The 26,533-nt window shown below is 47.6% G+C and overlaps 1 protein-coding gene and 3 pseudogenes across 1 annotated transcript; 1 reads left to right on the forward strand and 3 right to left on the reverse strand.

The window, feature by feature from the left end:
* Positions 1 to 4,394: 4,394 nt before the first annotated feature.
* Positions 4,395 to 10,954, forward strand: LOC113875798 (annotated as a pseudogene).
* A 4,601-nt stretch (positions 10,955 to 15,555) lies between these two features.
* LOC113875799 lies at positions 15,556 to 18,901 on the reverse strand (annotated as a pseudogene).
* A 1,965-nt stretch (positions 18,902 to 20,866) lies between these two features.
* LOC113876178 (zinc finger and SCAN domain-containing protein 5B-like) lies at positions 20,867 to 23,849 on the reverse strand. The gene is made up of 4 exons (XM_027515107.1): positions 23,472 to 23,849; positions 22,976 to 23,182; positions 21,887 to 22,040; positions 20,867 to 21,513 (listed from the first exon to the last, which is right to left on the reverse strand). Exons 1-4 carry the CDS (start codon positions 23,847 to 23,849, stop codon positions 20,867 to 20,869), a joined length of 1,386 nt encoding a protein of 461 aa, XP_027370908.1.
* A 2,342-nt stretch (positions 23,850 to 26,191) lies between these two features.
* LOC113875863 lies at positions 26,192 to 26,533 on the reverse strand (annotated as a pseudogene).

Below are 26,533 nucleotides of genomic sequence, written 5' to 3' on the forward strand. Positions count from 1 at the left end.
CAGTTTATCAAAGAGGCCTCCATATTGGTTTTCTGGTAGACTTCTCTGATAGCTCAGTTCGTAAAGAATCCTCTTGGAATGCAGGAGATGGTAGAGTAATTCCTGGGTCAGGTAGATCTGCTAGAGAAGGATAGGCTACCCACTCCAGTGTTCTTGGGCTTCCCTTGTGGCTCAGCTGGGAAAGAAGTAAAGTGAAAGTCTTTCAGTCATGTCCGACCCTTTGTGACCCGTGGATATACAGTCCATGGAATTCTCCAGGCCAGAAGACTGGAGTTGGTAGCCGATCTCCAAGGGATCTTCCCGACCCTGGGAGCAAGCCAGGTCTCCCACGTTGCAGGCAGATTCTTTACCACCAGGGAAGCCCGTGCACTTTGGCATTAAGATTGATTTTTTCTGGTCTAGCAATACTTTTCTCATTTACCTGGAGAGTTGGAAGGAGTCAAAGCATAGGTATCTGAGTTTTAACCAGTTTGGTTTGCCTATGCATCCCTGGTGCTCAGTGGTAAAAAGTCTACCTGCCAATGCAGGAGACGTGGGTTCACTCCTGGGTTGGAAGATCTCTCGCAGAAGGAAATGGACAACCCACTCCAGTATTCTTGCTGGAAAATTCAATGGACAGAAGAACCTGGTGGGCCATGGAATAGGAGAGTTGGACACAACTCAGTGACTAAAACAACCCTTTTTTAAAATTCCGCATGTAAAGATCTTGGATGAGATCAGAGTCCTGTATGTTCTGCAGGGCATGTGCCACTTTTGGGGTCGCAGCCTGGCTTTTCAGTAAGTACACTTTGGTGTGGCACAGACACTTGTGGTTCAGATTATGCCTGTTTGGACTATTCCATGACCCCACAAAAATGTACATTCTTTAGCCATAGTGACTGAGGAATTTACTAGCAAAAATGTTGAGCACATGCCTTCTAGAAGCCCATGACAAATTCACCCCTACGTAAAGGGATTTCCTCTACCTTTCCTCAGCAATGTATTCACTGTTCAGAAGAATGGGGGCAAAAGATAAAATGAACAAGACTAGTTTCATTTTATTCCACCCTTCCATCTCCTCTACATTCGTCACCCAATACCCAATACCATTCTCTCATTGGTACAATATTCATATTGAATGGTCATTAGTCCATCCATCATTCTGACATCCAGCTTTTATGGGAAAAAATGGTTGAAATGTCTGAATGGCTCCCTAGATTTTGACTTCTGTAGTCTGGGACTATGTTGTTCTTGCTGTACTTTCAAGAAATTTACGTGTGTGAGACTCCTCAAATGGATATGAACAGCAATGCCAGTTTTATCATTGATTCGGTCAAGACAAGCCACCAGGCGAGGCTCTCAGTCATGATTCTTCTTGGGGAAAAAAATAGGAGGAAGACTATTTAAACACTGAATTCATGTAGTATAGTACGTTGGAAAACGTTAAGCAAAGATTGTCCACCAAACATTTCCTTGTTCTCACCAGGGGTATTTATTACTCCAAGAAGGGATGCACAAAAGGATCCAAAGAGAATCAATTTCCTGATCACATACTTGTTATGTTATGAAACACACAACATACAGTTTTGACTCTTTTATAAAGTGTACAATCTCGTCCACCAAGTTTGTTCAAAATGTTGTGCAACTGTCAATGTTGTCTATTTCCAACTTTGCTCAACACCCCAAGAACAAAATGTGAATCATGAAAAGTCCCTCCCCATTCTCTGCCCCCCTCCCCCTTTACCCTGGTCAATCCATGTCATCTATTCTTGCATCTATGGGTTCAGTTCAGGTAGTTCAGTTCAGTCGCTCAGTCGTGTCCAACTCTTGAGACCCCATGAAATGCCAGCACGTCAGGCCACCCCTGTCCAACAGCTCCGGAGTTACTCAAACTCACATCCATTGACTCGAGATGCCATCCAACCATCTCATCCTCTGTCATCTCCTCCCACTCCTGCCTTCAATCTTTCCCAGCATCAGGGTCTTTTCAAATGAGTCAGTTCTTTGCATCAGGTGGCCAAAGTATTGGAGTTTCTCCTTCAGCTCAAATATTTTCCAATGAATATTCAGGACTGATTTCCTTTAAGATGCACTGGTTGGATCTCCTTGCAGTCCAAAGGACACTCAGGAGTCTTCCCCAACACCAAGGTTCAAAAGCATCAATTTTTTGCCTCTCAGCTTTCTTTAAGTCCAACTCTCACCTCCATACATGACTACTGGAAAAACCATAGCTTTGACTAGGTGGACCTTTGTTGGCCAAGTAATGTCTCTGTTGTTTACTATGCTGTCTAGCTTGGTCATAACTTTTTTCCAGGGAGCAAGAGTCTTTTAATTTCATGGCTGCAGTCACCATCTGCAGTGAGTTTGGAGCTCCCCCGCCTCGAAAATAAATTATCTCACTTTTTCCACTGTTTCCCATCTGTTTGCCATGAAGGGATGGGACTGGATGCCATGATCTTAGTTTCTGAATATTGAGTTTTAAGCCAAGATTTTCACTCTCCTCTTTGACTTTCATCAAGGGACTCTGGTTCTTTTTCGCTTTCTGCCAGAAGGGTGGTGTCATCTGTGTATCTGAGGTTATTGATATTTCTCCTGCAAATCCTGATTCCAGCTTGTGTTTCATCCAGCCCAGCTTGTCTCATGATGTATTCTGCATATAAATTACATAAGCAGGGTGACAATATACATCCTTGACGTACTCCTTTCGCAATTTGGAATCAGTCCGTTGTTCCAAGTCCAGTTCTAACTGTTGCTTCCTGACCTGCATACAGATTTCTCAGGAGGCAGCTCAGGAAGTCTGGTATTCCTGTCTAACATTTTCCACAGTTTCTTGTGATCCACACAGTCCTAAGGCTGTGGCATAGTCAATAAAGCAGAAGTAGATGTTTCTCTGGAACGCTTTTGCTTATTCAATGATCCAATTGATGTTGGCAATTTGATCTCTGGTTCCTCTGCCTTTTCTAAATCCAGCTTGAGCCTCTGAGTTCATGGTTCACGTACTGTTGAAGAGTGGCTTGGAGAATTTTGAGCATTACTATGCCTAGCATGTGCGATGAGTGCAATTGTGCAGTAGTTTGAACATTCTTTTGGCATTGCCTTTCTTTGGGATTGGAATGAAAACTGACCTTTTCCAGTCCTGCGGCCATTGCTGACTTTTCCAAATTTCTGACTGATTGGAGCGCAACAGTTTTCACAACATCATGCCTGAGGATTTGAAATAGCTAAACTGGAATTCCATCACGTCCACTAGCTTTGTTCATAGTGATTCTTCCTAAGGCCACTTGACTTCACATTCAGGATGTCTGGCTCTAGGGTGAGTGATCACACCTTCGGGATTATCTGGTCGTGAAGATCTTTTTTGTATAGTTCTGTATATTCTTCCACCTCTTCTTAATATCTTCTGCTTCTCTTGGGTCCATACCATTTCTGTCCTTTATTGTGCCCATCCTTGCATGAAATCTTCCCTTGGCAAATCCAAATCCTTTCTCACACCCTCGGAGGGCACCACTCCTCACAACACTCTACCTTCTCCTGCACTCCCCAGCCACTTGGCACATCTGACCACACCAAGCCCAACGGGCGTTTGCGGTCTGGTTTCTAGGGTTTTCCTCCCACTGTGGTGGAAAGTCCTTCCCCCGACACCCTCAGGCTGTCCTCCGATCTCCACACAATCAGTGGTTCTTTGGAGACGGACAGGCCTGGCTGTTGCTTTATCACCCGGCATCTCACTCCAATCACTACGTTTCCTCAATAGCAGTTTTCCAGCCTCGGTATGTATTTTATTTTTAACTCCATTTGTTTTCGGCTGTGCGGGGTCTTTGTTGCTGCTCAGGGCACAGGGCTCCTCTCCAGTCGCGGGGCACAGGCTTCTCGCTGCAGTGACCTCTCTTGTGCGGACCCCCAGGCTCTCGGGGCTCTGGCTTCAGTAGTGGCGGCTCCCAGGCTCGGTGGTTGTGTCGCATGGCCTATGCTCTGGAGCCCTGTGACCTTCTTGGGTCAGGGATGGAACTCGTGTGCCTCTCATTGGCAGCACAGCCTTTACCTCCGAGCCCCCGGGGAAGCCCTATTATCCACTTTCTTAAATACTACTTAACTGCGTCTGTGTTTTGAAGTCTTATTCATATTTCATTGTATTAACTTCTTGTGTTGATTCTTCGATAATGTTTCTAATACCCCTGTTTCTGAAGAGACCCAGTCTTTATATTCTATATTGCTTCTTTGAATTAGTTGCCTCCATCTTGGGCCTGTAGTTAACATCCTTTGAGATAGAAGGAGGTGACAGAGAGATAGGGGAGAGTCCCCAGGAAGGAAGTGATATTTTAAATGTGGCTCCTGAACCCTTTCCTCTTATGTTCCAGAGGGAGACGTTTCCACTCCAAGTGGATCCAGAGAAGGTCCTCTGAAGAATCGCAGACATGTCAAAAGGAAGCGGGAGAGCACTCCCACTTGCCAAGACATGGGTCAAGAAGCAGCCACGTGTTTGGACCAAGGAGAGTTCTCAGGACAGCTTGGGTCCCATTCCGTTGGTTCATCTGGCACCGTGGGACCCACCATTCTTCCTGAGGGAGCAGAAACCCCCGGGACGGGCAGCCTCTGAATGCAAGGTGTGCAAAAAAGAGCTTTCCTTATCAATCTCAGCTTACCTTGCACCAGAGGACACACACAGGAGAGAGGCCCTTTCAATGCGACATCTGTGCCAGAGGGTTCATACAGCCTTCAGACCTGGGGGTTCACCAGCGGATCCACACTGGCGAGAAACCCTATAGCTGTGATGTCTGCCTCAAGAAGTTCACCCACGACTCCACACTGTGCGCTCACAAGAGGACCCACACCCAGGAGAAGCCTTTCCGCTGTGAGCACTGTGACAGAGCTTTCGGCCACTGAGGGAACCTCAGTGTTCACCAATGCACCCACTGTGGGCTCAAGCCCTACGTGTGCCCCGAGTGTCAAAGGGCCTTCCGTCATCTGGGGACTTTCAAACGCCACCGGAAAATCCATTCCAGATGACTGGCTCAGGACCCTGCCCTCAGGTCCAGGTCTTTTCTGTTTTAATGAGAAAATTTAGAATGATTTTCACCTGTGTGATACAAAGTGTGGATGACAGGGGAAGGGCTTAGGAGGATCGTGGAACCCAGGGTTCCCCTGACGTGAATTAGGATATTTGAGTGAATTAGGATACTTGAGTGATGACTTATTTTTCCCTTTGGATTTTGTTTTCTACTTTGCTATAGACTATAGTTTTCTTTTCATTTGTGTATTTTCAATTGGAGGAGAATTGCCTTACGAAGTTAGACTCTGGTTTTCTTACATGTTTTCGCTTTGTGTTGTTCTTGTTCTTCTAATGAAGCTGTGTCTCACTGGTTATCAGTACCTCATCATCAGAATGAGGCTACTGCTGATTGCCTTCTTGTCAGGTGTGATTTCCTTGTAAAATAGGATGCTCCTAGCAGAATGGCTGGCGAAGGCAATGGCACTCCACTCCAGTACTCTTGCCTGGAAAATCCCATGTATGGAGGGGCCTGGTGGGCTACAGTCCATGGGGTCGCTAAGAGTCGGACACGACTGAACGACTTCACTTTCACTTTTCACTTTCATGCATTAGAGAAGGAAATGGTAACCCACTCCAGTGTTTTTGCCTGGAGAGTCCCAGGGATGGGGGAGCCTGGTGGGCTGCGATCTATGGGGCTGCACAGAGTTGGACATGACTGAAGTGACTTAGCAGCAGCAGCAGCAGCAGCAAGATGGCTAGATTAAATACAGGTTCACCTGTGTAATTTAAATTTCAAATAAACAAACACATTTCTGTGAAAGACCTGTGTGTTTTCTCTTCTAAGACTTTGCTACAGGTGGGTGATAGCCATGGTTTTGTCTATGTGGCCATTATTATGTTGAGATATGTTCCCTTTGTACTAGTTTGGATACTGCTTCCTTAGGTATTTAGAAAAAGAAGGCTTGTTAAATTGATAAGTGTCATTCTTTTCCCCTGCTGCTGCTAACTGCTGCTAAGTCACTCCAGTCATGTCCGACATTGTGGGACCCCATAGATGGCAGCCCACCAGGCTCCCCTGTCCCTGGGATTCTCCAGGCAAGAACACTGGAGTGGGTTGCCATTTCCTTCTCCAATGCATGAAAGGGAAATGTGAAAGTGAAGGCGCTCAGTCGTGTCCAACTCAGAGCAACCCCATGGACTGTAGCCCACCAGACTATTCCATCCATGGGATTTTCCTGGAAAGAGGACTGGAGTCGGGCGCCATTGCCTTCTCCTCTTTTTCCCTACTGATGTACAACCTCCGGTTTCTGTGATGCCTCTCTGAAATGGTTTCTATCAGTAGATCATATCAGCTGATTTTAGACAAAAGTCTTTCATGACCTATTTCATGAGAAAGAAACAAGATTAGTAACCCAATTTGATTACAATCATCGGATTACACTTATTGCACTGCCTCACGGTCTCCAAGCAGAGAGAAAAAATTCATCAGATTAGGAAAATCAATCTGTTTCCCCAAGAAATGCCATCCACAAAGTCTAAAGTAAATAAAATACATTAGAGAAAGTTTACTGCCAAACCAATATGGTGGCCTCTTTAATGGTTCTTCCTGTTTGCAGTCTCCACAGGAAATGGAATCTACCCAGATTATCCAAAGTGGTTCCTTCCATGACCTTTATCCAATCACTGGGATGATGAGGTTATGGCCGGAAACACCTGGAGTTCCACCCAAGTCTCTATAAATACAGACATTTCAGCTCCAGACACACTTTGAGAGCCCAGTGCCTGACCTTAGGAGGCTGAGGGCAAGAGACCTGCAAGGGTTAAGTGATGAGTGGGCACCTCCAAGGAGGATGCCTAGAAATCAGGACACACGGGTGGGTTTCAGAAAGATCTTGCTTTCTGTTCATCCTACATTAGCTGGGAGACCTTGTGACAGGAGACCTTACTCTAACCCCACGTGTAATCCAGCTCTTCTGCAAGGGGAGAAGAATGATTCCACACAGGTTGCTGTGAGGTGGCTGGTTTTCTTCAAGGGTTTCTAAGCTGCACCCTATGGCCATTTAAAAACTACATATATGTTTATTATTAGTTTTAAGTTTTTTAATTCATTCATTTTGGCTGGGCTGGGTCTTCTTTGCTGTGAGGGCTTTCTCTAGTCGTAGCTAGTGGGGACTACTGTCTAGCTGAGGGGTATGGGCTTCTCATTGTCGTGGCTTCTCCCATGGCAGAGCTGGGAGTCTAGAGCTCGGGTTCAGTAGTTGCCTCTCTCAGACTCAAGAGTTCTGGTGCACAGGCGTAGAGGCAGGCGGGGTCTTCCCATATGAGGGATCAAACCATGTCCCCTGCATTGGCAGCAGATTCTTAGCCACTGGACCACCAAGGAAGCCCTATGGTCATTTCTGACCAGACAGTTTCATGAAATATTGAATGAGTCGAGCAATGGTGTCCAATATTGGGATGTAGGGGAGACAGAAGGGTGGAAAAAAATGAAACCCATTTGTTTCTTTCTTTTTTTTTTTTTTGTCTCTTTAGACTGCTAACCAATGACTTTAATGCTGAGGAAAAGCAGAAGAAATCCATTTCCATAGGCGTCAGCTGGGCACCCACTTCTAGAAGCATTTGCTCAGAGTCCTACTGGAAATTTGCTCCATCAACACAGCTGAGGACCAGACATTTTTTCAGGGTTGTGGACACATCACAGACAGCCCTGGGGCAGAGTCACTGGCGTCCGTGCCACCCCAAGACACACTCATGGAAAACTCAGATTGTGACCAGGAAACCTGGCACGTCCGGTTCAGAACATTTAGCAGCTCGGAGGAGTCAGACCCCGTCGAGGATCTGAGGAGACTCCGTGAACTCTGCCATCTGTGGCTGAGGCCGGATCTTCACACCAAGGAGCAGATGATGGACAGGCTGGTGCTGGAGCAGTTCATGATCTGCATGCCCCTGGAGTGCCAGGTCCTACTCAAAGAAAGTGGGGTGCAGAGTTGCAAAGCCTTGGAGGACGTGCTGAGATATAAGCAGAAACCCAAGAACTGGGTCAGTAGGACCTTAGTGATGGGTGTGGGACAAGGGGACACGTGCAAGCTGCAGGGATCACAAGATAGGACCTGTGGGTTTGGCTCTGTATCAGTGGTTCCCAAACAGGTGAGAGAAGTTCACAGTTGGGCAATTTTGGAGATACTTTTGGCTGTCTCACTCGAAGGACGTAGATCTTTTACACCAAACGGAGCTTCTATTGTCAATGCCATTGGATGCCTGAAAGCTACATTCCAGGTCTTATAGAGACTGATCTTGATTGATTTCTCCCCTCACAGACCATAGTCTGCAAAGAAGGGCAGAAATATCTTGTGCATGATCCCGACATTGAGATGGTTGAAGCCAAGGCCGGTGACATGGACGATGAGAGAGTCCCGTGCGAGGAGCCCCAACCCCCCGTGACGGTCATACCTCCAGAGGATGGCCAGGACGGAAGCCAAGAGCTGCAGAATCTGCCTGGAGCCACGAACCTATCTAGGGAGCAGGTGAGATCGTGGAAGCAGATAGAAGAGAGTGAGGTGGGTGTGGCTGCTGGAGTAATGGGGAGATTTGGCAAAGGACAGGAATGGACCCATTGCTTCCAGGAATTCCCGTGGTGCATTCAGTTCCTAGGCATTTTTTCTAATCAGTGTGAGAAGGAAGATAATCCATCTCTGTCCCTCTGCTATGAAAGCTTCTAGTCTTAGGAGTGGGGAGAAGGGAATCCTGTCTTCCTGATATGATGCTAGGTTCAATATGCTGCAGGTCAATGCACTGACAGCTGATTTACCCAAGGCCACTTTGCACAAGGGCATGTCATATTTCAGAATATGATCATTCCTTGCAACTGAAGGAGTGACTCCAAAGTGGACTCATTTTGCCCCCCAGTAGACATTGGGCTTCCCTGGTGGCTCAGATGGTGAAGAATCTGCTGACAGTGCAGGAGACCTGGGTTCGATGCCTGGGTCAGGAACCTCTTCTGGAGAAGACAATGGCTGCACACTCCAGTGTTCTTGCCTGGAGAATCCCATGAACAGAGGAACCTTGCAGCTATAGTCCATGGGTTTGCAGAGTCAGACAGGACTGAACGACTGAACAAGAATCAATGGAAGACAGTTGATTTGTTCAAATAAGGTTGGATATAGGCAGGGGATGTTACTGAATTGCATGGAGTAGAGACCAAGAATACTGGTCATCATTCTTCCTATGTACTGGGTAACCACCATCACAAAGATGAATCCAGGCAAAGTCTCCAACAGTGATGGAGTCAATAGAGCTGGGCCTAGAGTTCTTTACTTCCAGAATCAGGGGCAGGCAGGAGTGGGTACGATTTGGAGAGACCTATGCATAGAGAAGTCAGAGTGCCAACTGTGATGTCCTGATTTGATTGCAAGATACAGTCTGTATAGATCCTGGACAGCCTTGAGCATCAGGAGGTGATTATCAATCAGGGTGATGGGGTGGACCAGACGAAGTCAGGGCATATCCCCTAAAATGACATGAAGAAAGTTGGAGTCTTAGATCAAGATACAAGGCAGATGGGGAAACAGGAAACAGTTTTCCATGGACTAAGGTAAATGGCTTTGACTCTGCTTGTTTGTCCCTTGTCAGGATGAGAGAGCTCTCCCGCCAGAGACTGTTCCTGAAACAGGTGAGCTGGAGGGTCAGACGCCCAGGGAGAACTTGGAGAAGGACCTGCTGGAAGACAGGGGAGAGACAAAAACCCTTTAGTCTCAGGAACCAGAACTTCTGAAGTGTCCTGGTGAGTATTCAAAACCGTGGAATTCAGCAGAGTTAGTGACTCCCTCCTGTGGTGGCATGGGGCTGGGTAGCCAGCATCACCATCCTGGGATGGGTGGGTGGAGATCATTTTCCAGGGCCAACCTTCTCCATCATCAAAGTTCCAGTGTCCCACACTCCAAGCTCTTAGCTTGGTTGCTTGATGGGAACTTCTCAGCCAACATCAGGGTTCCAGTGAGGTCGGCAGCACAGAAAATGCTCCATGTTAAATGTGGTGCTGAATTTCTTTCAGCGGATTCTGGACACATAGAGAGACAGAAGAATCCTCAAGAAGAAACTGGTATTTAAAATGTGGCTCCTGAACCCTTTCCTCCTGTGTTCCAGAGGGAGACGTTTCCACTACAAGGGGATCCAGACGAGGTCCTCTAAAGAATCGCAGACATGTCAAAAGGAAATGGGACAGCAGTCCGACTTGCCAAGACGTGCGTCAAGAAGCAGCCACGTGTTTGGACCAAGAAGAGTTCTCAGGACAGCTTGGGTCCCATTCCATTGATGCATCTGGCACCGTGGGACCCACCAGTCTTCCTGAGGGAGCAGAAACCCCGGGACGGGCACCCTCTGAATTCAGGGTGTGCAAAAAGAGCTTTCCTTATCAATCTCAGCTTACCCTGCTCCAGAGGACAAACACAGGAGAGAGGCCCTTTCAATGTGACATCTGTGCCAAAGGGTTCATACAGCTTTCAGAATTGCGGGTTCATGAGCGGATCCACACTGGCGAGAAGCCCTACACTGTGATCTCTGCCTCAAGAAGTTCACCCAGGACTCCACACTGCATGCTCACAAGAGGACCCACACCCAGGAGAAGCCTTTCCGCTGTGAGCACTGTGACAGAGCTTTCAGCCACCGAGGGAACCTCAATGTTCACCGACGCATCCACTCTGGCCTCAAGCCCTACGTGTGCCCCGAGTGTCACGGTGCCTTTCGTCACCTGGGGACTTTCAAACGCCACCAGAAAATCCATTCCAAATGAGTCACCCAGTACCCCACCATCAGGTCCAAGTGCCTTCTGCTCCGAGAAGGAAATTCTGGATTATTTGTCACTTAGGTGATACAAAGAAAGGGTGACATGTGAAGAACTTACGATCATACTGGAACCCATGGGGTTCCATTCACATGAATTAGGTGAATATTTGAGTGGTGACTTATCTTTCCCTTCAGAATTCGTTTTCTACTTTAGTGTAGCCTGTGTTTTTGTGATGAGTTTTGGCTTCGTGTTGTTCTTCTTTCAGTGAATGCAGGTCTCATTTGTTTTCTTCTTCGTGAAACTGAGGTGACTGCTGATTGTCCCCCCATTAGAGAACATTTCATCGTAAAATAGGATGCTCCTAGCAGAGTGTCCAGATGAAAAAGAGGATCACCACTGAAATTTAAATTTCAAATAAACAAAGACATTTCTGTCAAATAAGTGTCCTGTGTATTTCGGCTTCCAGGATTTTTTTTTCTTTATTTTATTTTTTATCTTTACTATCTTGTATTGTTTTTGCCATGTATCAACATGAATCTGCCACAGGTATACACATGTTCCCCATCCTGAACCCTCCTCCTTCCTCCTTCCCTGTCCCATCCCTCTGGGTCGTCTCAGTGCACCAGCGCAAAGCATCCACTATTCTGCATCGAACCTGGACTGGCGACTCGTTTCATATATGATATTATACATGTGTCACTGCCATTCTCCCAAATCATCCCACCCTATCCCCAAGATTTTTTATGTGGAGTAGATGATAGCTGTGGCTTGTTACATGGCCATTATTATGTGGAAATATCATCCCTCTGTAAGGCTTCCCCAGTGACTCAGCGATAAACAAGCCACCTGCACCATAGAAGACCCAGGTTCGATCCCTTCATCAGGAAGATCCCCTGGAGAAGGGAATGGCAACCAACTCCAGTATTCTTGCCTGGAGAATCCCATGGACAGAGGAGCCTGGCAGGCTATGGTCTGTTGGGTTGCAAAGAGTCGGACATGACTGAAGTGACTGAGCACCCACTCGAGCATTTAAAGTTACTGTATTCTTTTGGAATTTTGAACTGTTAGGTAATGTAATATTAATGCCCTTTTGAACACTGAGATTCTAGGGTGTCTCTGCTTGAAAAGATTCTTCAAGGTAGCACTCTTTCATCCCACCTGGCTCTCCTCCAGCAGAAAGGAAGAGAGCTCATTTGGAGCAGAATGGAGGTAATAAAGTATTTCTGTTCAAAGAATCAGCGTTTTCTTCTATTAATTAGCCTGGGAATTTGTTGAGGGCGGCAAACTCAAGGATGATATTGTAATAGATATTGGTGTCTGGCTGCTCACACTTAAAAGCCAATACAGAGGCCAGGTTGGGGGAAAGGAAAGTTAGCTTTATTTTGGATGCCAGAAACTGTTGAAAGTGAAAGTGTAGTTGCTTAGTCAAGTCCAACTCTTTGCAACCCCATGGACTGTAGCCTACCAGGCTCCACCATCCATGGCATTTTCCGGGCAAGAGTACCGGACTGGGTTGCCATTTCCTTCTCCAACAACTGTGGAGGGTGGGGCACTCTGGCCACTGCTGAGTTTTTCAAATTTGCTGACTTCTTGAGTGCAACACTTTCACAGCATCATGTCTGAGGATTTGAAATAGCTCAACTGGAATTCCATCACCTCCACTAGCTTTGTTCATAGTGATTCTTCCTAAAGCCCACTTGACTTCACATTCCAGAATGTCTGGCTCTAGGTGAGTGATCACACCTTTGGGATTATCTGGGTCATGAAGATCTTTTTTGTATAGTTCTGTATATTCTTGACACCTCTTCTTAATATCTTCTGCTTCTCTTGTGTCCATACAATTTCTGTCCTTTATTGTGCCCATCCTTGCATGAAATGTTCCCTTGGCATATCCAAATCCTTTCTCACAGCCGTGGAGGGAACCGCTCCTCACACTCTCTACCTTCTCCTCCACTCCCCAGCCACCTTGCACACGTGACCACACCAAGCCCAACTGTCTTTGCAGACTGGTGCCTAGGGTTTTAGTCTGGAAAGTCCTTCCCCCGACACCCTCAGGCTGTCTTCCGATCTCCACACAATAAGTGGTTCTTTGAGACGGACAGGCCTGGCTGTTGCTTTATCACCCGGCATCTCACTCCATCACCACGTTTCTACAATAGCAGTTTCTCAGCCTCGGTATGTATTTTATTTTTAAATCCATTTATTTTCGGCTGTGCTGGGTCTTTGTTGCTGCTCGCGATGCAGGGCTCCTCTCCAGTCACGGGGCACAGGCCTCTCACTGCAGTGACCTCTCTTGTGCGGAGCCCAGGCTCTCGGGGCTCTGGGCTTCAGTAGTCGCGGCTCCCAGGCTCGGTGGTTGTGTCGCGTGGCCTTAGTTGCTCCTGAGCCCTGGCACCTTCTCGGGTCAGGGATGGAACTCGTGTGCTCTCGCTGGCAGGCACAGCCTTTACCTCCGAGCCCCCGGGGAAGCCCTGTTACTCACTTTTCTTAACTAGTATTTAACTGTGTCTGTTTTTTGAAATCTTATTCATATTTCATCGTATTAATTTCTTGTGTTGATTCCTCGATAATGGTTCTAATACCCCTGTTTCTGAAGACACCTAGTCTTTATATTCTATATTGCTTCTTTGAATTAGTTGCCTCCATCTTGGGCCTGTAAGTTAACATCCTTTGAGGTAGAAGGCGGTGACAGAGTATGAGATGGTTGGATGGCGTCACCGACTCAATGGACACGAGTTTGAGCAAACTCCTGGGAGATAATGAAAGACAGGGAAGCCTGACATGCTGCAGTGCATGGAGTTGCAAAGTAAAAGAAAGTGAAGTGGCTCTTTCTGACCCCATGGACTGTAGCCAACCAGATTCCTCCGTCCATGGGATTCTCCAGGCAAGAATACTGCAGTGGGTTGCCATTCCATTCTCTCGGGGATCTTTCCCACTGAGGTAGCAAACTCACGTCTCCTGCATTGGCAGGCGGATTCTTTACCACTGAGCCTCCTGGGAAACCATGAGAGAAGCTGACACAATTCTGAGAATTGACCCCAGAAATGAAAACAAATGGACTTTGGAACTGAAGGTTAACTGTATTGACAACAATCAAGATGACACTGATCAGACCAGTGATGACCAGTTTCAGGATGATTGTCAGAGCTGACTGCACTGTTTCTGCCTGTAGCCCCCTCCCTCCATATATAAAAGCTCTTGCTCATTAATTGTCCGGGGTGGGAGGTGGGGGGAGTCAGCCATTAGACAGACGTCTGGCCCGCCTCCACAGTTGTTGGAGAAGGAAATGGCAACCCAGTCCAGTACTCTTGCCTGGAAAATGCCATGGACAGAGGACCATGTTAGGCTACAGTCCACGGGGTCACAAAAAGCTGGACATAACTGAGCGACTTCACTTTCACTTTCAACAGTGGCTGGCATCCAGAATAAAGCTAACTTTCCTTTCCCCTACCTGGCCTCTGTATTGGCTTTTAAGTGCGAGCAGCCAGACACCAATATCTATTAAAATGTCATCCTTGAGTTTGCCGCCCCCAACAAATTCCCAGGCTCATTCATAGAAGAAAATGCTGATTCTTTGAAAAAAAATACTTTATTATCTCCATTCTGCTCCAAATGACCTGTCTTCATTTCTGCTGGAGGAGAGCCAGGTGGGATGAAAGAGTGCTACCTTGAAGAATCTTTTCAAGCAGAGACACCCTAGAATCTCAGTGTTCAAAAGGGCATTAATATTACATTACCTAACAGTTCATAATTCCAAAAGAATACAGTTGCTTTAAATGCTCACGTGGGTGCTCAGTCGCTTCAGTCATGTCCGACTCTTTGCAACCCAACAGACCATAGCCTGCCAGGCTCCTCTGTCCATGGGATTCTCCAGGCAAGAATATTGGAGTGGGTTGCCATTCCCTTCTCCAGGGGATCTTCCTGATGAAGGGATCGAACCTGGGTCTTCTGTGCTGCAGGCGTATTCTTTACCGCTGAGTCACTGGGGAAGTCTTACAGAAGGATGATATCTCCACATAATAATGGCCATGTAACAAACCGCAGCTATCATCTACTCCATATAAAAAAACTTGGGGATAGGGTGGGATGACTTGGGAGAATGGCATTGAAACATGTATAATATCATATATGAAACAAGTCACCAGTCCAGTTTTGATGCACGATAGTAGATGCTTTGGGCTACTGCACTCGGACGACCCACAGGGATGGTACGGGGAAGGAGGAGGGAGGAGGGTTCAGGATGGGGAACATGAGTATACCTGTTGTGGATTCATGTTGATATATGGCAAAAACAGTACAAGATTGTAAAGTTAAAAAATAAAAATAATAAGAAAAAAAATCTTGGAAGGGGAAATACACAGGACACTTGTTTGACAGAAATGTCTTTGTTTATTTGAAATTTATATTTCACTGGTGATCCTCTTTTTCATCTGGCCACTCTGCTAAGAGCATCCTATTGTACAATTAAATCTTGCCTAATGGGGAGACAATCAGCAGTCACCTCAGTTTCATAAAGAAGTACTGAAAACTAATGAGACCTGCATTCTCTGAAGAAGAACAACACAGAGCCAAAAGTTATGACAAAAACACAGGCTACACTAAAGTAGAAAACAAAATCTGCAGGGAAAGATAAGTCATCACTCAATATTCACCACATTCATGTGACTGGAACCCCATCGGGTTCCAGTGTGATCGTAAGTTCTTCACATGTCACCCTTTCTTTGTATCACATAAGTGATGAATAATCCCGATTTCCTTCTCGGAGCAGAAGGCACTCGGACCTGAGGGCAGGGTCCTGAGCCAGTCACCTGGAATGGATTTTCTGGTGGTGTGTGAATGTGCCCAGCTGACGGAAGGCACTGTGACACTCGGGGCACACGTAGGGCTTGAGGCCAGAGTGGGTGCGTCGGTGAACGTTGAGGTTCCCTCGGTGGCTGAAAGCTCTGTCACAGTGCTCACAGCGGAAAGGCTTCTCCTGGGTGTGGGTCCTCTTGTGAGTGTGCAGCGTGGAGTCGTGGGTGAACTTCTTGAGGCAGAGATCACAGCTGTAGGGCTTCACACCAGTGTGGATCTGCTCGTGAACCCGCAGATCTGAAAGCTGTATGAACCCTTTGGCACAGATGTCGCATTGGAAGGGCCTCTCTCCTGTGTGTGTCCTCTGGTGCACGGTAAGCTGAGATTGATAAGGAAAGCTCTTTTTGCACACCTTGCATTCAGAGGGTGCCCGTCCCAGGGTTTCTGCTCTCTCAGGAAGACTGGTGGGTCCCACGGTGCCAGATGCACCAACGGAACGGGACCCAAGCTGTCCTGAGAACTCTTCTTGGTCCAAACACGTGGCTGCTTCTTGACACACGTCTTGGCAAGTGGGACTGCTGTCCCGTTTCCTTTTGACACGTCTTCGATTCTTCAGAGGCCCTCATCTGGATCCACTCGTAGTGGAAACGTCTCCCTCTGAAACATAGAAGGAAAGGGTTCAGGAGCCACATTTTAAATACCAATTCCTTTTTGAGGATTCTTCTGTCTCTCTATGCTCCCAGAATCTGCTGAAAGACATTCAGCACCACATTTAACAAGGAGCATTTTCTGTGCTGCTGGCCTCACTGGAACCCTGATGTTGGCTGAGAAGTTCCCATCAAGCAACGAGGCTCAGAGTTTGGACTGTGGGACTCTGGAACGTTGATGATGGAGAAGGTTGGCACTGGACAATGATCTCCATCCGACCCATCCAAGCATGATGATGCTGGCTACCCAGCCCCATGCCACCATATGAGGGAGTCACTAACTGCTGAATTTCACAGTTTTGAATACTCACCAGGACCCTTCAGAAGTTCAGGTGCTTGAGATGGAAGGGTTTTTGGCTCTCCCGTGTATTCCTTCTCCAACTTCTCCCTGGGCGTCTGACCCTCCAGCTCACCTATGTCAGGAACAGTCCCTGGTGGGAGAGCTCTCTGCTCCTGACAAGGGACAAACAAGCAGAGTCAATAACCCATCTACCTTAGTCTGTGGAAAACTTTTTCCTGTTTCCCCATCTACTTCATATCTTAATCTAAGACTTCAACTTATGTCATTTTAGGGGATATGCCCTGACTTCTTCTGGTCCACCCCATCACCCTGATTGATAATCATCTCCTGATACTCAAGGCTGTCCTGGATCTATACAGACTGTATCTTGCAATCAAATCAGGACATCACAGTTGGCACTCTGACTTCTCCATGCATAGGTCTCTCCAAATCATACCCACTCCTGCCTGCCCCTGACTCTGGAAGTAAAGAACTCTAGGTCCAGCTCTCTTGACTCCATCATTGTTGGAGACTTTGCCTGGATGTATCTTTGTGATGGTGGTTACCCAGTACATAGGAAGATGACAACCAGTATTCTCGGTCTCTACTCCATGCAAGTCAATAGCATCCCCTGCCCATACCCAACCTTATTTGAAAAAATCAACTGTTTTCCATTCATTTTTCAATGTCTGAAAGGGAAAGTGTTAGTCGCTCAGTTTTGTCTGACTTTCTGCAACCCCATGGACTATAGCTGCCAGGTTCCTCTGTTCATGGGATTCTCCAGGCAAGAACATTAGAGTGTGTAGCCATTCCATCTACAGGGATCTTCCTGACCCAGGGATCGAACCCAGGTCTCCTGCATTGTCAGCAGATTCTTCACCATCTGAGCCACCAGGGAAGCCCAATGTCTACTGGGGGGCATTTTGAGTCCACTTTGGAGTCACTCCTTCAGTTGCAAGGAATGATCATATTCTGAAATATGAAGTTCCCTTGGGCAAAGTGGCCGTGGGTAAATCCGCTGTCAGTGCATTTACCTGCAGCAAATTGAACCTAGCATCATGTGAGGAAGACAGGATTCCCTTCTCCCCACTCCTAAGAATAGATGCTTTCATGGCAGAGGGACAAAGATGGATGAGCTTCATTCTCACAGTTACTAGAAAAAATGCCTCGGAACTGAATGTATCCATGGGAATTTCTGGAAGCAATGAGTCCATTCCTGTCCTTTGCCAAATCTCCCCATTGCTCCAGCAGCCACACCCACCTCACTCTCTTCTACCTGCTTCCACTCTCTCACCTGCTCCCTAGACAGGTCTGTGGCTCCTGGCAGATTCTGCAGCTCTTGGCTTCCCTACTCGCCATCCTCTGGAGGTATGACCCTTGAGGGGGGTTGGGGCTCCCCGCATGGGTCTCTCTCATCGTCCGTGTGACAGGCCTTGGCTTCAACCATCTCAATGTTGGGATCACACACAAGATATTTCTTCCCTTGTATGCAGACTATGGTCGGTGAGGGGAGAAATCAATCAAGATCAGTCTCTATAAGACCTGGAATGTAGCTTTCAGGCATCCAATGGCATTGACAATAGAAGCTCCCGTTTGCTGTAGAAGATCTACATCCTTCGAGTTGAGATAGCCAAAAGTATCTCCCAAATTGCCCAACTGTGAACTTCTCTCACCTGTTTGGGAATAGCCAAACCCGCAGGTCCTATCTTGTGATCCCTGCAGCTTGCACGTGTCTCCTCATCCCACACCCATCACTAAGGTCCTACTCACCCAGTTCTTGGGTTTCTGCTTATTTCTCAGCACGTCCTCCAGGGCTTTGCAACTCTGCACCCCACTTTCTTTGAGCAGGACCTGGCACTCCAGGGGCACGCAGATCATGAACTGCTCCAGCACCAGCCTGTCCATCATCTGCTCCTTGGTGTGAAGATCTGGCCTCAGCCACAGATGGCAGAGTTCACGGAGTCTCCTCAGATCCTCGATGGGGTCTGACTCCTCCGAGCTGCTAAATGTTCTGAACCGGACGTGCCAGGTTTCCTGGTCACAGTCTGAGTTTTCCATGAGTGTGTCTTGGGGTGGCACGGATGCCGGTGACTCAGCCCCAGGGCTGTCTGTGATGTGTCCACAACCCTGAAAAAATGTCTGGTCCTCAGCCCTATTGATGGAGGAAATTTCCAGTAGGACTCTGAGCAAATGCTTCTAGAAGTGGGTGCCCAGTTGACACCTATGGAAATGGATTTCCTCTGCTTTTCCTCAGCATTAAAGTCACTGGTTAGAAGTCTAGGGAGACAAAAAAAAAAAAAGAAAGAAACAAATGGGTTTCATTTTTTTCCACCCTTCTGTCTCCCCTACATCCCAATATTGGACACCATTGCTCGACTCATTCAATATTTCATAAAACTGTCTGGTCAGAAATGACCATAGGGCTTCCTTGGTGGTCCAGTGGCTAAGAATCTGCTGCCAATGCAGGGGACATGGGTTTGATTCCTCATATGGGAAGACCCTGCCTGCCTCTACGCCTGTGCACCAGAACTCTTGAGCTTGAGAGGGGCAACTACTGAACCTGAGCTCTAGACTCCCAGCTCTGCCATGGGAGAAGCCACCGCAATGAAAGCCCATACCCCTCAGCTAGACAGTAGTCCCCTCTAGCTACAACTAGAGAAAGCCCTCACAGCAAAGAAGACCCAGGCCAGCCAAAATGAATGAATTAAAAAACTTAAAACTAATAATAAATATATATGTAGTTTTTAAATGGCCATAGGATGCCGCTCAGAAACCCTTGAAGAAAACCAGCCACCTCACAGCAACATGTGTGGAAACATTCTTATCCCCTTGCAGAAGAGCTCGATTAAACATGGGGTTAGAGGAAGATCTCCTGTCACAAGGTCTCCCAGCTAATGTAGGATGAACAGAAAGCGAGACCTTTCTGAAACCCACCCGTGTGTCCTGATTTCTAGGCATCCTCCTTGGAGGTGCCCACTCATCGCTTACCCCTTCCAGGTTTCTTGCCTTCAGCCTCCTCAGGTCAGGCACTGGCTCTCAAAGTGTGTCTGGAGCTGAAATGTCTGTATTTATAGAGACTTGGGTGAAACTCCAGGGGTTTCCAGCCATAACCTCATCATCCCAGTGATTGGATAAAGGGCATGGAAGGAACCACTTTGGATAATCTGGGTAGATTCCATATCCTGTGGAGACTCCAACAGGAAGAACTATTAAAGAGGCCACCATATTGGTTTGGCAGTAAACTTTCTCTAATGTATTTTATTTACTTTATACTTCGTGGATGTCATTTCCTGGTGAAACAGATTGATTTTCCTGATCTGATGAATTTTTTCTCTCTGCTTGGAGACTGTGAGGCAGTCCAATAATTGTAATCCAATGGTTGTAATCAAATTGGGTTTCCTAATCTTGTTTCTTTCTCATGAAATAAGATATCAAAGACTTTTGTCTAAAATCAGCTGATGAGATCTACTGTAAGAAACCATTTAGGAGAGGCATCACAGAAACCAGAAGTTGTACACCAGTAGGGAAAAAGAGGAGAAAGCAATGCTGCCCCACTCCAGCGCTCTTGCCAGGAAAATCCCATGGATGGAGGAGCCTGGTGGGTTACAGTCCATGCGGTCGCTATGAGTCGGACACGACTGAGCGACTTCACTTTCACATTTCCCTTTCATGCATTGGAGAAGGAAATGGCAACCCACTGCAGTGTTCTTGCCTGGAGAACCCCAGGGACAGGGGAGCCTGGTGGGCTGCCATCTATGGGGTCCCACAATGTCAGACACGACTGGAATGACTTAGCGGCAGTTAGCAAAGTCTTAGAAGAGAAAACACACAGGTCTTTGATAGAAACGTGTTTGTTTATTTGAAACTTAAATTTCACTCGTGATCCTGTATTTAATCTAGCTGTCCTGCTAGGAGCATCCTATTTTACAAGGTATCACTCCTGACAAGAAGGCAATCAGCAGTAGCCTCACTCTGATGATGAGGTACTGAGAACCAGTGAGACACAGCTTCATTGGAAGAACAAGAACAACACAAAGCGAAAACATGTAAGAAAACCAGAGTCTAACACCATAAGGCAATTATCCTCCAATTGAAAATAAACAAATGAAAAAGAAAACTATAGTCTATAGCAAAGTAGAAAACAAAATCCAACGGGAAAAGTAAGTCAACACTCAAGTATCCTAATTCACGCGAATGGAATCCCACTGGGTTCCACGATCCTCCTAAGCCCCTCCCCTGTCATCCACACTTTGTATCACACAGGTGACAAATCATTCTCAATTTTCTCATTAGAACACAAAAGACCTGGACCTGAGAGCAGGGTCCTGAGCCAGTCATCTGGAATGGATTTTCCGGTGGCGTTTGAAAGACCCCAGCTGACTGAAGGCCCTGTGACACTCGGGGCACACGTAGGGCTTGAGGCCAGAGTGGGTGCGTCGGTGAACAGTGAGGTTCGCTCGGTAGGCGAAGGCTCTGTCACAGTGCTCACAGCGGAAAGGCTTCTCCTGGGAATGGGTCACTTTGTGAGCATGCATCGTGGAGTTGTGGGTGAACTTCTTGAGGCAGATATCACAGCTGTAGGGCTTCTCACCAGTGTGGATCCGCTGGTGAACCCGCAGGTCTGAAGGCTGTATGAACCCTTTGGCACAGATGTCGCATTTAAAGGGCCTCTCTCCTGTGTGTGTCCTCTGGTGCACAGTAAGCTGATATTGATAAGGAAAGCTCTTTTTGCACACCTTGCATTCAGAGCGTGCCCGTCCCGGGGTTCCTGCTCCCTCAGAATGACTGGTGGGTCCCACGTTGCCAAATGCACCAACGGAACGGGACCCAAGCTGTCCTGAGAACTCGCCTTGGTCCAAACACGTGGCTGCTTCTTTACCCACGTCTTTGCAAGTGGGAGTGCTGTCCCGCTTCCTTTTGACATGTCTGCGATTCTTCAGAGGACCTCGTCTGGATCCACTTGGAGTGGAAACATCTCCTTCTGGAACACAAAAGGAAAGGGTTCAGAGCCACATTTAAAGTATCACTTCCTTCCTGGGGACTCTCCCCTCTCTCTCTGCCCTCCCAGAATCTGCTGAAAGAAGACATTCAGCACCATATTTATCAAGGAGCATTTTCCATGGTGCCAGGCCTCATTGGAACCATCCCTAATCTTGGCTACAGACTTCCCAGCAACCAAACTACCTAAGAGTCTAGCTGATGAAACACTCTTGAATGTTGACGATGGAGAAGGTTGGCATTGGAGAACCAACTCCTACCCCACAACACCAGGGAAGGGAATGCTGGGTACCCCTTCCTGGACATCAGTGGAGGCAGTCAGTACCTCCTGTGGTCTCCAAGTTTTTAATACTCACCATGATTCTGCAGAAGTTCACGCTCTTGAGACAAAAGGGTTCTTGTCACTCCTGTGTCTTCCAGCAGGTCCTTCTCCAAGTTCTCCTTGGAGGGCGTCTGACACTCCAGTTCACCTGTTTCAGGAATGGTCTCCGGCGGGAGAGCTTTCTGGCCCTGACAAGGGGCAACCAAGCAGAGTCAATCCCACTGCCTTAGCCCACGGCAAGCTCTGTCTCCTCTTTCCCCACCCGCCTCGTACCCTGATCTCACACTCCAGCTTTCTGGATATCAGTTTGGGGAATATGCCCTGACTGCTTCCCATCACCCTGATTGGCAGTCCTCTTCTGATTCCCATGTCTGTCCTTGATCTATACCGACCACCTCTGGCGAAAGTCCAGACTTCACTGCTGGCTCTGCCAATTATCTTTGCACATATCTCTCCACCTCATCTCACATTCTCCAGGCCCTGAATCTGAAAGCAGAGGATTCTGGCTCTAGGGCTCCTGACTTCACCACTTGTTGATACCTTGCCTGGATTTGTCTTCATCATGGAAGGTGGCCTGGGGCATAATAAGATGATAAGCAGTATAGCTGTTATACTGTATAGCTCTATTTTATACTATGTAGCTCTATTCGTGAGAAATCAGTAGCATCTCCTCCCCCGATTCACATTTCCAAAATATCCACTGTCTCCAGGCATACTCCAAAATCTGAGGAGGAAAATGACTCCAACGGGGAACTTGTTATAAATTCAAGGTGTTTACAATATCCCCCAATATTAGTGGGTCTGACGAAATCCATCATGGGTGAAACAGCTGTGAGTGCATTTACCCCTGATGAAGCGACCCAGCAGCATCCCGTGGAAACAGGACTCCTCTGCCCTCATCCTTAGGCCACAAGGTTTCATGGTGAAGGACTGTGAAAGATGGACTGTCTTCATTCTCACACTGGACGGAAAATGGCCGGGAATTGAATGCATCCATGGGAATTCCTGGAGGCAGTGGGTCCATTCCTGTCCTTTGCCAAGTTCTCCCAATTACTTCTGCAGCCACGCCCATCCGACCCTCTTCTACCTGTTCCCAGACTGGAGGTCAGGACATCACACTCACCTGCCCCGTCGAAAGGTCCTTGGCTCCTGGCAGATGCTGCCCGTCTTGCCATTCCGGCTGGCCCTCGTCTGGAGGGACCACACTGACTGTAGACTGAGGCTCCCTGGCTCGGTCTCCTTCACCGTGCCCCTCACTGACCTCAGATCCTAACATCTCAACACCCGAGACTGGCATCAAAAAATCCTCGCCTTGGACACGGACAGCAGCCTGTGAGGAAAAATTCAGATAGAATCAGTCTCCCTTCACAAAATCCAAAAAGGTATTCATTGTGTATCCCACTCTAGGAGCCCACCTCTTGGGAATGACATTTGAAAGACCAACACGCTCAAAGTGAGGACCAAAGAAACATCTCCAGTGATGCCACAGGCCAAGGGCTCACGCCTGTGGGAATCACTGATTTAGAGCCAAGCCCTCTGATCCTTCTGCTTCATCTCCCAGCTCGCAGCCCCTCATGCCACCGTTCCCTGTCTCACAGGGTCACTAGGGTCCCACTCACCCATTTCTGCAGTTTCTGCTTCTTTCTCAGCAACTCCTCCAGATCCTTACAAGTCTCGGCACCACTACTTTTGACTAAGACCTGGATGTCCGGCGGCATGCACATCACGAACTGCTCCAGCACCAGCCTGTCCACCATGTCCTCCTTGGTGTGAAGATCCGGCCTCAGCCACAGACTGCAGAGTTCATGGAGCCTCCTCAGAGCCTTGATCGGGTCAGATTCGTCCGAGCTGCTAAATGTTCGGAAGCAAACGCGCAACTTTTCAAGGTCGGAGTCGGGGTTTTCCCTTCGGGTGTCTTGGCATGGCGCAGACGCTGGAGACCCTGCTCCGGGGATGTCCGCGAAGCGGCCACGACCCCTTGTCTGGTTCTCAGTCATACCGACTGTAGAGTTTTTCAGCAGGACTCTGGGCAAATGCTTCTGGAAGTGGGTGCACAACTGACCCCAATGGAAAGGAATTTCCTCTTGCTTTTCCTCAGTAATAGATTCAGTATTCAGAAATATGAGGGCAAAAAAGAAAAACGAATGCAGCCAATTAGTTTTATTTTCATCCACCTTACCATCCCTCATCCAAATACTGGACATTATTCCCCCCTCAGAATTTCACACCAGGGACAAGAATCCATTCTCTTATTCCTCCGACATCCATCTTATAGTACAAGAATCTGTGTGGTCAAACCTGTCCACAGGTCAATGCTTAAAAGCCCTTGTTGGAAAAATGAACCACATCACAGGACACCATGGAGTGTGGAAACAATCTCATCTCACTCAAGAGTTCCACAAATGAACCACAGTTCCCGTGTGGCCGGAGGGAGATCGGTGGATTTCACACGGTCTCTGAGCGAATGCAAGGTGAACAGAAAGCCAGGACTTACTGAAACCCACTTCCACGTGCCCTGACTTTCTAGAGTTCTCGTTAGACATTTCCCACCAATTACCTCCTTGAAGCCTTCTCGCCTCGGTCCTCCTCAGTTGGGGACTTGCTCTCAAACTCGGCCGGCGGAGAAGCGTCTCTCTATGGAGCTGGAAGAAATGCCGGACCTCTCGGCCTGTTACGCAGTCGGCGCATGGATTCGTTGGGGGCGGGGCAAACCATTCTAGATAATCCCACTTTACTTAATCACAGGGATTCGATTGCCCATGGAAATTCTCTCAGAACAAACCATGATTTACTAAAGAGGCCTCCATAGTGATTTAGCGACAGATTCTGTGTATTTGTTTTGTTCTATCTTTGGCCAAGCAGGGAGGCAGGTGCGGGCTCAGTTCCCAGGCCGCGGAAGGAAACCACGCCACCTGCAGAGGAGCGCTGAGGCTCACCCGCTGGACCGCTAGGGAAATCCCTCGGTTTCCTTTTGGATTTCATTGATTTTGGACTTTGGGGACTGCATTTTGGGGTGAACGGACCGGTTTTAATGATCTGTTGAATTTTTGGTCTCACTGCCTGGAGAGTTTGACGGAGTCATAGACATGATGGTGGAAGCCAGATCGGTTTGACTCCTGTCTTCTTTCTGTTCTTGTGAGATAAGTCTTCAAAGGCTTTTCTAAAATCATCCGATGGGCTAAGGTGTGAGAAGACCCGATTTCTAGTAGGCTTTTTGAAGAGTAGAAGTTGTACACCAATAGGAAAAAACAATGACACCTATCACTTTCGGAATCCTTCCTTTTTCAAAACACCTTGGGAAGAAATCCCCGAACAAGTATGGCGTGAGTCAATCTACCTCAGCATAGTAATAGCCATGTAGGCAAAACCACGGCTATCACCTATCCCTGTAGAAAAGTCTTAGAAGATACCAGACACTCTTTGACAAAAATGTGTTTATTTAAATTTAAATTCCACGGCAGAGCCTGGCCTCTGTGCCGGGAACATGCAGTTTTACATGAAGTCCCACCTAACAGGAAAGCAGTCAACAGTAGGCTCAGTTTCATGATGAAGTTCTGATAACTAATGAGACATGCTTTCAGTAGAAGAATAACAAAAGAAAGCAAAAACTGATTGAAACAGGCTACACTAAAGTAGAAAACAAAATCCAAAGGGAACGATAAGCCATCACTCAAATATCCTCCTCATTCATGTAAATGGAAGCCCCTGGACCCAATATCCTCCGAAGCTCTTCCCATGTCATCCACCCTTTGTGTTACAGAAGTGACAAATCATTGTGAATTTCCTTCTTGGAGCAGAAACAACTTGGACCTGAGGGCAGGGTCCTAGGCCAGTGGTTCGGAATGGGTTTCCTGGTGGGATGTGAGAGACCCCAGGGAGCAGAAGGCAGGTCACACTGGGGGCACATGTAGAGCTCGAGCCCAGAGTGGGACCACTGAGCTTCCCACTGTGGTTGAAAGCTTTTTCACAGTGCTCACAGCAGAAAGGCTTCTCTTGGGTGTGGGTCCTCTGGTGAGCGTGCAGCGTGGAGTCGTGGGGGAACTTCTTGGGGCAGAGATCACAGCTGTAGGGCTTCTCGCCCACGTGGGTCTCCTGGTGAACGCACAGGTCCGGAGGCTGAATGAACCATTGGACATGGATGTTGCTTTTTTCTTTTTGTAATTTAAAGGGCCGTCTCTCTTTAATGCGGTTCCAGAATAAGAGCCCATTACTTTGATAACCACGGGCTCAGCAGAAGGCTCAAAAGGATGTGTGTAAAAGAATGTTTCCAAAGGCTCCAGAGATGACCCCAACTCTGCTTCCTGCTTTCCCTGGACAATACTCCATCTCCTGGGTGGGGCGGCTACTTGGTCCAGCTGACTTTAGGAATGTCATAGTGCTCCGTGAGCGTGTCCAGGTGTCTGTTGAAGTCCTCCACTCTCTGCTTGTGGGTTTTGGATGCTTTCTTCAGGATCCTCTCCATTTGTCGCTTCTCCTGCACCTTCTCAAAGGCCACCTGGGCTGGGGTCAGCTTGTCGAGGTGGCGCCTCAGCTCCTCCTCCTGGTTCTTCTGGATTTTCCCCATCGTTTCCAGGAGTTTTGCCTTGTCTGTGTCCTTTTTCTTCTTCCACTTGGTCACGCCAAGCTCTGTGACTCCTTTGAGCTTCAGGGGTCCCTTTTGGACCTGCTCGTAGGCGTCCAT

This window comes from Bos indicus x Bos taurus, chromosome 18 (genome assembly GCF_003369695.1).
Source record: "Bos indicus x Bos taurus breed Angus x Brahman F1 hybrid chromosome 18, Bos_hybrid_MaternalHap_v2.0, whole genome shotgun sequence".
In the NCBI taxonomy this organism is placed as follows: domain Eukaryota; kingdom Metazoa; phylum Chordata; class Mammalia; order Artiodactyla; family Bovidae; genus Bos; species Bos indicus x Bos taurus.

Coding starts and splice junctions, on each gene's coding strand:
- LOC113876178 (XM_027515107.1), bottom strand. CDS start 23,849: ATGACTGAGAACCAGACAAGGGGTCGTGGCCGCTTCGCGGACATCCCC. Junction 23,183..23,471: donor AGCAGAAACTGCAGAAATGG/GTGAGTGGGACC, acceptor TTTTCCTCACAG/GCTGCTGTCCGTGTCCAAGG. Junction 21,514..21,886: donor TGAACTTCTGCAGAATCATG/GTGAGTATTAAA, acceptor TTTGTGTTCCAG/AAGGAGATGTTTCCACTCCA.